Source organism: Syngnathus scovelli, chromosome 1 (genome assembly GCF_024217435.2).
Source record: "Syngnathus scovelli strain Florida chromosome 1, RoL_Ssco_1.2, whole genome shotgun sequence".
Lineage (NCBI taxonomy): Eukaryota > Metazoa > Chordata > Actinopteri > Syngnathiformes > Syngnathidae > Syngnathus > Syngnathus scovelli.
The window spans coordinates 11,800,636-11,811,358 of NC_090847.1; the positions used below are offsets into that span (position 1 = coordinate 11,800,636).

At 42.1% G+C, this 10,723-nt stretch overlaps 1 protein-coding gene across 2 annotated transcripts; it reads right to left on the reverse strand.

The window, feature by feature from the left end:
• Positions 1 to 3,341: 3,341 nt before the first annotated feature.
• On the reverse strand, positions 3,342 to 9,837 carry dele1 (DAP3 binding cell death enhancer 1). Of its 2 annotated transcripts, none has more exons than XM_049745336.2 (12): positions 9,638 to 9,837; positions 8,578 to 8,695; positions 8,171 to 8,273; positions 6,835 to 6,979; positions 6,525 to 6,719; positions 6,097 to 6,182; positions 5,923 to 6,019; positions 5,608 to 5,750; positions 5,121 to 5,279; positions 4,944 to 5,036; positions 4,145 to 4,298; positions 3,342 to 4,080 (listed from the first exon to the last, which is right to left on the reverse strand). In XM_049745336.2, the coding sequence occupies exons 1-12, from the start codon at positions 9,666 to 9,668 to the stop codon at positions 3,836 to 3,838; spliced, it is 1,569 nt and encodes a 522-aa protein (XP_049601293.1). In that variant the 5' UTR covers positions 9,669 to 9,837; the 3' UTR covers positions 3,342 to 3,835. The 2 variants fall into 2 exon arrangements, with proteins under 2 accessions (XP_049601293.1, XP_049601210.1); XM_049745253.2 differs by having other exon boundaries at positions 6,814 to 6,979.
• Positions 9,838 to 10,723: the final 886 nt, after the last annotated feature.

A 10,723-nucleotide genomic window follows, 5' to 3' on the forward strand; every position in this document is an offset into this window, starting at 1 on the left:
TTTCATGGAGATGAATATCTCTGTGTCGTTCTCATCAAACCAGTCCTGATGCTTTCTGGCCTTGTACCCGAGAGTGGCACTGCAGGTGTCGAGGATGGAAGACTTGAGCAGGCTCCAGTGTTCTTCAATGTCCTCAGGGTATTCCTGAATGAGGCTTTCTCCAAGAGAGGCCGAAACAGCTGCAGGGCGGCAGTTTTATTCAGGGTCTCAAGGTTTAGTCTTTGCCGGCTCAGCTTCTTTTGCAGTCTCCTCTTCCTCTTGAGTCTGATGGACATCGTGGATCGTATCAGGCGGTGATCTGTTCAGCAGGCCTCTGAATCCATCATAGCTTTTGTGATGCTCACGTCGCGCTGATCCCTGACTCTGACATAGTCAATAAGATGCCATTGTTTAGAGCGAGGGTGTCTCTATGAGCCCTTGAGTTTGTTCTTCTGGGGAAAGATGGTATTGGTGATGATAAGGTCGTATTGAGCACATTTGCTAAGAAGCAAAACCCCGTTGGAATTGATGTTTCCAATGCCTTCCTTTCCAATGGTGCCCTTCCAGAGGTGGTGGTCACGGCCCACTCTGGCATTGAAATCTCCCAATATAATAATCTTGTCCTCCTTGGGGATTTTTGACAATACCTCATCCAGACAGGCATAGAAGGCCTCTTTTTTGTCCTCATCGGAAATGAGGGTAGGTGCATAAGCACTAAGAATTGTTGCCGTCTGGTTGTTGGCCAGCACCAGACGGAGTGTCATTAGGTGCTCACTGATTCCCACAGGGAGTTCAGAGAGCTGACTGATCAGTTGGTTCTTGATGGCAAAACCAACCCCATGGATCCTAGGCTCATCTGTGGCCTTTCCTTTCCAGAAGAAAGTGTATCCCCCCTTTTCCTCCTTCAGATGACCTTCCTCTGCCCGTCGGGTTTCTGAAAGAGCAGCTATGTCAATCCGGCATCTTCTCAGTTCCCTGGCAATGATGGCGGTTCTCCTCTCCGGCCTATCACTGGTTACACTGTCCATTAGTGTGCGCACATTCCATGCTCCAAAATTCATGTTTCTATGTTTTCGACCGCACATTGGTGATCCCTCTGAACGCGGTAATCCAGTCGGGAGGTTTGAGGCAGGCTATGTTTAGGGCACCTTTTCTAGCCCTTTCCCCCGCAGGGGTGAGCAGAGTGGATCCTAAAAAGGGCTGCTCAGTCGTGGATGCAGCTACCGAAGAGCTCTTCTGCCTCGGTCCAAGAGCCCAACAATCATCTAACATCCACCGCCTAATGTGCCAACTTGTGACTAGGGGCTTCCAGACTTCACAATCCTGCCCCCGTTGCCATTTACCGGTCGCCACAGGACTTTAATCCGGGATGTAAGGTGGATTCCCTGAAAAAGACGCCTGTGCGTGATTTTGTTTGGAGTGGGGAGACTGGTGCACAGACAGTCACCACACTGTTCTTGACAGATCAGGGTCAGAGTCCAGTTGCAAGGAGACCAAGACAACTGGTGACCATTTTCTGCTGCAGCCTTCATCCGCCTTCCCAGCCGTTGTGACGCCACCCCTTAGGTCAGCCATCATCCTCCGCCTGGTTCACCGTTGAGGTCTTCACTATTTACCCATAGCTGGAGCTGTTTACCCACAGCCGGGACAGTGGTTGATGGGCAGTAGGGCATGTCCACACACCGGTGGGCCTACATGCCACATCTCTGGGGCCCACTGCTGCTCCGAGATCCTGCACAACTTAGCCTGGGACCGCAAGGTGCCAGTTACCGTGTGTGGCCACGAGGAGGCGTGTGCAAGTCTTGGCAATGGAGAGGCGGTGGACCGGCTGAGGAGGCTTATGCACTCGGCTCCTCTTTTCACCCCCGGAAACAGAGGGCTAGCCGGTGGCGGTAGCTGAAAGAAGAAAAGTGGCAAGCAAAGGCAGCATGCAGCATGCACAAACTACAGGCCAACTACTCCAACACTACTGCACTGAGTCATCACACGCCCTGCGTCATAAACACACACACATAATATGTAATATGTCATAAACCACTTGGTTTAAAATTGTTAATGCACAACATGTTGTGACAAATAGGACAACACTTGAGACCTATCCAAAGGCACTTCACATTTTCCTCATCCCAGAATAAAAGCATGAAAACAAATATAAAAAACATTCACAAATATGAATACTACCGGTGTTGGGAAAGTTCATTTTCAACATAAACTAGTTCAAAGTTCAGATAACTTTTAAAATGAACTAATTGAATTGAAAATTTATGAACTAAGTTCATCATTCCAAAAATGAAAAGTTCATAGTTCTTTTCCTCCCCGAATATGAAAAAAAAGGTTGCTGCGTGCTGTTACCCTCTGGCATATTGACATTTTCTCTTTGTTCTCACCGATTCCATTCACACTAGGGCTGCTATCACCCTACAATCTGAAATACAGGAAAATATGCTTGAATTGTCTTTTTCTTTAAATATTTGAAACAAAAACATGACTGTGGTCTGCAATGGTCAAACACAAACAATCTGCTCTGGGTGCTAGACCAGTGGTTCTTAACCTTGTTGGAGGTACCAAACCCCACCAGTCTCATATGCGCATTCACCGAGCCCCTCGTTAGTGAAAAATATATTTTTTTTAAATTCAAGACATAGATGTTTTTTACTGGTGCACAAAATGAGCCGTGCATGAACATCACCTGTTCAAAGAACAAAACCAACACAATGCAAGAACTCACAACAAATTACATACTGGCACAATGCAAGAACTCACAACAAATTACATACTGGCAAATTAGAATTTACACAATAAATCAGGTTTGTTTGGACCTCCTCAGTGGAGGCTGTCAAACCCTTGAGACCGACTCACCGAACCCCTAGGGTTCGATCGAACCCAGGTTAAAAACCACTATGCTACACTGAGGTATTATTTGGGACATAAGAGTGCAAAGCCAAAATAAAACGACAAAAAGACAATTTGTGGTTCAATGCCATTGAGAGCACTACAACTTCTCAAATTCCTGAATGCTCTCACAGGATAACTTATTGTTGCCGTTTGACAAGAAAGGGCGAGTAGGGCTGCTCGTCGCGCGACGTGTTTACATCGTCTTCAGAAACACAGCGCATTTTGATGATGCTCGAGTCGTGTGACTGTTTGCGGCTAGGGTTGCCATATCCCTTTCCCTCCGTCTATTTAAGCCTTGTTTACAGTGTGTTTACCATGGTTTTATTTTCAAGTCTAAGAAGAGAAAATCTGGCATCCTTGAACTAAATGAACTGCCGTTCAAAACCATTCATTGGCCGCGGAATGAACACGTTCACGAAGCAAAAATGCACTACGTTCAGTTTACATTCGTCCAAATTATTAACGAGTTCATGAACTTTCGTTTATTGAAGGTGTTCAGGTACAACACTGAATACTACACACTGATTTTCACCATCCTGCATGTATACTCCATTTAACACTCTAGTGAAAATGCACACATGCATTTGTTGAGCACCCATCATAGGTGTTATGTAGAATTACAGATTGATACACTCCTGAGATAGGCTCCAGTGTATATTGTTCACGAGTGCTCGTATTGGAGATTTTGGATGTAGCCCAATATGATCCTGAAATGTTTTGTGGGCTGATAGCGGACCGATAGCCAATATCAATATCGCAAACGGATAACCCTAGTTTGCATTTCAAACTACGGCATGCACGAGTTTGCAAGAGCAAGCGTCAAACTTCAGTACATTTAGTGGCATTTCTTTTTCCCATAATTTCTAAAGGAAGGCTTCCAACTATGGAAATGCACACAATTTTGCAACCCTAACCATAATATATCGGAACAGATCATATATTTTTGTGCTGCACTTGGCAGTTAGCCAACCCCTACCATCCACTGGCAGGATTTTCCCTCCAAATTTTGTGGATGAAGGTGAAGCGCGGGAGAAGAGAGCATTGGGGTCATATCTATGCTCCCGGTGCTCCAGCAGTAAGGCAGGAAGGGAAGGGTGCCAGAAGGGGTTGTGTCAACACGCACGTCGTCGGCCAGAGAGGACATCGGCGGCCGAAGATCCCGGTCGAACACAGAAAAGCATGGCAAAGAACGGATGGAGCGCAACACTGCAGAAGATACAATAAAGTCAGTCAGTGAATCAAAAGACACACAACATGCACTTTCACTCACCATCTGTTTCAATGGGAGATGCCAGTGAAAGCTGAGCCTGCTTGTTGCCTGCTTGAGCCGCTCGTTTGTACAATTCAATTGCTTTTCTCAGGCTTTGAGGGACCCCAAAGCCGCTTTCATAGCACTGGCCCAAAAGGAGTAGAGCAGTATTATCCTAAACACAAGGAAGGAATAAATACCCCAGATCATATAAAGGAGCTTCATGATCAATTAACAAATATCTGCTGTGGTAACTTATATATTAATATATTAATAGAGTTATTTGACGATACAAAATATTAATATCTACAACAGTATTTTTAAACACTTCTGCTGAATTTTTTAGTCATATCCGTATATTTTTGTTTGAATTGCATGCAAAGACACAAACGATACACAACTCAAAAGCCCTTTTTTGGATTTTTGAAAATGAAGTCAAACAATACATTAAAACCTCACTACAAATGCAAAAAGCATTAAAAGCTTTGATCAGAGTGTGCTGTTTTTTGAAGTACAATAATTTGTCATTTTGCCTCTGATTGTACCCTCTGGCAACTGTGCTTCTATGTTGTGTTTTTGTGTTTATCTAAGCTAATATGGAGAATATTATAACTCTCGCACAGTTCTGAATTTTATATTTTGTGGTAACAGCTGTTTTTTTTTTCTGGATACATATTGATGCTAGCATTGAAACACCTTTTCATTTCATTTAGAATTCAAACAATCTACCCTCCAAGTACTCGCGCGGATGGGAAAGTAAAGTTCTTAATCAAAAATCAAGAACCCTAAGAAGACTGTAAGCATTCAGATGGTTGCTCACATTGCTCTCGGCTGCCATCTGCAGATAATGCACTGACTTGCTGGTATCTCTCACTGGCTCCCAGGAGTACACAGACGCTAGGCATAACTGAGCCTGAAAGAAAGGAATTAAGGTTAAAAAAAATGAAACAATATTGGGGAAAGAAAAGTAACATTGATTTGTGATGATAATTCCCACCTTTGTCAGACCTGCTGCAGCAGCCTTCTCTAGGAGGCTGATGGCTGTGTTCAACTTTTCTTCACTCTCGTACCCGCTCCTGATCAGGAACAGCTTTGCGCATCGGTACTGTGCCTGTTTGTGACCCGCCGCTGCTGCCCGCCAATAGTAATGGGATGCCTACATGTCGGAACAGGAGAAAAAGGAGACATGAGACAACCAACAAAGCAATAACTTAAATTACTACATTGTGGTAGAGTGTGAGCTTTTTCCATGTCTTAAAGTGGCTCTCAAACATTTTGCACTGCGTACCACCTAATAAGAGTTCGTAAAATTCAAATGTGAATGTATTGAACTTAAAAAATAAATACAACTGAAGTGTATTCAGCCAGTGATTTTGCTCTGGGATTGGCTGGCAGGATGTACTCTGCCTCTCACCCAGAGTGAGCTGGGATAGATTCCAGCTCACACATGACCCTAATGAGGAAAAGCAATATAGAAAATAAACCTTCTCCTTGTCCTTGCGAACTCCTCTCCCCTTCTCGTAACAGACGCCAGTGTTAAACAGAGCCTTGCTGTAGCCCTGTTGAGCTGCCGCCAAGAAACACGTGAAAGCTTCCTCGTCGTTTCCACTTTTGACTCTTTGAAGGCCTGTGGTGAAAATTGAAACGGGAATTTTGGTGAAAACAACAAACACACAAATACTGCAAAAAAAAAAAACGACCATGGGAAGAATGTTGTTGCGTAAAATAAATACATTTTGGGTATGAAAGAAAGTTGGCTGAGTGAGTAACAAGTAGTTGAGTAGAGATGTAATTGATACCAATAATGTTTAGGATTATTGGGACGCTGCTGTCTGCCACTTTTTCAAGGTTCTGTGCTGCTTCTGCCAATTTCTCGTCTGCCCCTTCAAACATTGACTGAAAACCAAATAATTACATTTAGTCACAATGGCAGCTATGAATAAAGATTAATTCAATGAGGTCACATTGTAAACCTTGTCATGAACATCATCCGTCATCTCTGTGCTCTCTTTCTTGAAAGCATTCTCCTGCGGGCAGAAGGCAGACATGTAAGCGTCACCTACAGGAGAGAGGGAAAAAAGAAATATTTGTTCCGATTTTGCTATTTAAAGGGAAGTTAGTTGGGCGAAATAACTTTTGAACATTAATGTCAAATTAATTCATAAAGGTCACATTAAAATTTATAGAGCTCCTGTCTGTGATTTAATATTTGTGAATTCTCCTATTAATGGATTTTGGGGGAACCTATTCTTTGTTAACTGTTCGAAAACTGTTTATGCTGTTTTTAGGGTTAGGCCAAAGCCTTGTCTATAAAAGTATTGGCTCAATCTAGGTGCCAAGTAACAAAGCTGAAGTGAAAGGAGTATCGTCGTGTCCAACAAATAGACCCGACTGAACACACCTTGCAAAGGCGAATCATGGCCCAACACATCCTGATGGTCTGAGCTGGTGGTGTTAGAAGTCAGGCAGCTCTGCTCACTGGAACTGTTTACCACAGCATCACATCCAAGACTGTTGCTGCTACTGCTCTGATCCAAGGACTGATTGTGCAGACACAACACACTCTTTCTTTGTAGGACCACTTCATTCCTTGAAACTGAAGACCACCCCAAAAACAAATAGTTCAAAATAAAATTTAGAAAAAATAGGCGTGGTAAGCTTGATAAGATTTTCAGGAGAGGAAATTGAACTTGCAAACATGCAGTGCTCACAAGTATCCAGCAGGAGGCGGTAACCACATTTCTGCAAAGTTTGTGGTGTCTTCCACACTCCAGAAGTTGGACTTGGCTCAGTACATGAAGAGAAACTGGAATGGATCCTCCTGCAGATCTGCATGAACAGCACTGCCGTCGCACCCTGTTAATGAACAGGTGCTCTCATCAGTAACGTGAGTGGTGCATCGTTGGATGTGCTACAAATGACGAATTAAAGTGAACACACCAAGCAAACAGCAGCTTTTTCTGTAGCAGAACGCCTGATCACTTATTATTTCAAGGTTCCATCGAACCAGGATGCATTTCTGTTCTCATTTTATTTACTTGTGACAAATGCATCCACCCTGACTTCATTAACATGCAGAAAACAATAGAAGGGTTCACGTCACCTCTGCTCTGTATATAATTTCGGGACTATAAACCGTACGAGTTAAAATTAGGGGAAAATTAGTTTTTTTCCATACATAAGACATACCGGACTATAAGCCACACGTGCCCGCCAGTTATTTACAAAAAAAGACGGTAAACAGAAAGCCTTTTTAAAGTTTTTACAACGCAACTTAACATTTGTTTACAAACACTGCCTGCCTCTAGTTCATATGGTAAGAGCCAAATCGACTGCCTTTAACTTAAAAGCGGCATCATTTCTTTTGTCCCCAACAAAGAGGGTTTGTGTATAAAAGCTTCCTTTCTTCAGTAATGTCTGCCTTGATCTCGTTCTGTCTCTTCTTTATATGAATTATACGGCTTTATTTGCCTGGCGGATGGACATGCGGTAGACACACCACTCTTCTCCCCAGTGACCGTGTCACATATCCCTCCGCCCAGCAAAGCGGTGCAGCACAACAGCGGTACACAGCCTTTTTACGAGTGTAAAAGTGTATTAGTCATGACAAAAATCACGAAAAAAAATCCATAGATTTGCCGCACCGGACTATAAAACGCAGGGTTCAAAATTTGAGAAAAAAGTCGCGGCTTATAGTCTTGAAATCATGGTAAATATGATCAAGAAAATAAAAACAATAAGTGTTTTTTTTTCAGAACTGTGGACGGTCAAACTGGTGCTCGTTATGTTTTTTGTTTACACGAGTGGAATGCGTTAAGGTCTTGAAGTGGGTTATTTCGACTTCCGTGCAATCTGGATTTCAGCATTTTGATTTATTTGTGGCTTCGTAAGTGAGAAGTAACATTGAGAGGTACTGTAGGAACGACTTCAAAGGTATATCTTGAATTTTAGGAGGATATCAGAAAGTCTGATTTATATAAAATAATAATAAAAAAAGTAAATTAAGATTGTTTGGAGTCACATGCTCCTAAAAAGAGTAAGACATACCCATCCCACAGCATCGAGAGCGGTGTAACGAGGCAGCTTGGTGGAACTGAATTTAAAGGCCCGCTGTTTCTTCCTCCTCTCGCCATCCTCTTTTTTATGGGAGCTGGAAAAACATCAAATGAAAAGAACAAAAAAATCCACTTTGTAAGGGCAAAATATTTGTGATGTAATTCTACACAAGGACAAACTAGCGTTAAACTAAAAAATGCAATTTGTAGTAATACTAGTACTTCTGAGCTGTAACACTAGGGAATTAATTGAATTGGTGAACTGATGAATGCAGGATAAAATTCAATATTTGAATCAGGCAAGCATTGCAGAAGGAAATGAATGTGTAAAACATCTAATCGTGAACGAAAATTGAAAACTTCAAGTTCTAACATGGCTTCTTATGATCGTAAATATACCTGCTGTCAGAGGTGTTTATAGAGGTAGAGAGAACAGTGGAGGTGTTGATGACCTCATCTTCCACATGGTGATTCTGGGGGAGACGCAATGGGGTGCTGGTGTGGTATCGATGCAGCACTGCAAAGACACCAGCAGGAAACATTCAACGCAAGCACACAAACCAATCTTTTCCAATTCCACTGCTAAAGAATTTTGGGAGGTATTCAAAGAATCCATTCGATCAGTGGGAAAGTAATTTCGATTTCTTTGTGTGTCTTGGCATGTGAAGAAATTGACAATAAAGCAGACTTTGACTTTGGTTGTATTGTTTATGGAGTTCTGAGCAATTTATTTGAAGCAGCAAAGTTTATTGTATTTATTGATTCCCGGACATGTCCTACTTTTTAGACCTAAAAACATGTCGGGGGGGAATTTCAAAATCGTCTGGGAATTTTGTTCGACTGTCTCTAACATAATACATGTACAGTACATTGTCAATACAATTGCCATTCCGTTCCATTTCACTCATTTCCAGGTATCTCTGTACGTTCGCAAATAAGGAAGGAAATAGGGTGGGCTAGCCAGTCTACATTGAGTGTTTACAAGCAATGGCGAAACGAAAATGCACGTTCACGAGGGAGTTGAATCAAAAATTCCTGTGCTTTTGCCAGGGTCGTGATCCTTACGAAGCCGAATGCTTGTCATGTAAGGCAGGCACTTGCGTGCCAACGACCTACAGGCACACACAATACTAAGTGCACCACTCAAAAATGTCAGTGTAATTATATTTTTGACAGAGTAAATATGTTTTTGTTATTGTACATATGTTGTTTTGTGTTTTTCGGGCCAATAAATGCAATTGCTATACAGACACCATGTCACTTGTTCATATCATACACCGATGAATACCCCGCCCCCTTTTCAGAAACCCAAATCTGGTCACCCAAAATGAACACAAAAAAATGTTAAGGTTAACATTAGAAAACACCTAAGGAGCTTTTACAGTGATCAAAATAAACACGAGGCCAGATGTCGGCGTCACTCAAGAAGTTTCCATGGTGCTCTTGACTTTCGTTTTACCTCTCCATGCGAGCCCTTTCACCCGCCACATAATTATTCTTCTATTCCACGGCAGCTTCCATCAACGAAGAATTAGCATCTTCCCATTCCTCAAACTCTAAGCAGAAGCTTCCCTCTTTAATCGTATGTTACGACGACGTACCACACTCAAAGTCATGAGTGCCGTACAGTGAGGAGCAACCCGGAAGTGGTTGACATGACGCAATCGAAAACGTCCGAGTGGTACAACAGCGCTACCCTGTGGTGAACGATTTAAATGCGCAGTAAACAGAACCTGGGTATTAGTTTTTGATTTTGAACATACGTATATGACACCTCCCGAGCGAAACGAGAGTGAGGCGCCATGTCGCCTTGAATCCAGGGTAAACTTTGAATAGCTTTATGACAAGTTGTCACGGTGACCGTCCTTGAGTCTTTCACCTAACCCATTTATTTATTGAGGCAAAAAAATCACAGGCATCTCATCCTAACAAATAAATATTCCTGATACACCTACACTAACTTCCCAAACTACATTGTGGGCGTCATCTTTTTTTCTCCCATGCATGACAGGGTTTGTTTTTGACGTGTTTACCCAATGTGGCACAGATCCGCACACTAAGATGTCCCAAATGAATAAAGCGTGACGTTCAAGCACTGCAAGGATTTGTTCTAAAGAATACAAGTAAAAATTGAATTGCCATCATAAATGAATAAAACATAATGTTTTACATTTTTTTTAAATTTCTGTATTGAATTTGAAGATATAAAATTGTATTTTCATTAATTTTCCTTAAATAATCACTATTGTACATACCGATGTTTCAAGCATTACAGAATCAACCCAAAAATATTTTGGTAGTTACCAATGCTGTAAATTTATTTATAGACCTTATAGTGGATGGCGATCTAAGAAATGTGTTAAACCCAGTGCATGAATGCAGTAAAAACTGATGTTAAAACCTCTTTGAAACTTCATACAGTCCACTCGATGTAAGGAAAAAAATTGGCAGATGTCGCAGAACCCCTCAGCATCAGGAAAGCGTGATTATTTTGTTAGCTGTGAGCTCTCATGTGAAGATGCTTTCAACGTGTGCGCGCGTGTGT

Bases quoted from the DNA above. Each gene is read 5' to 3' on its own strand.
- dele1 (XM_049745253.2), bottom strand. From the start codon at position 9,668: ATGTGGCGGGTGAAAGGGCTCGCATGGAGAG. The intron at 6,720-6,813 runs GTTCAATTTCCT...GGTGGTCTTCAG, and splicing joins TGAGCACTGCATGTTTGCAA to TTTCAAGGAATGAAGTGGTC. The intron at 6,020-6,096 runs GTTTACAATGTG...TTTGGTTTTCAG, and splicing joins CGGATGATGTTCATGACAAG to TCAATGTTTGAAGGGGCAGA.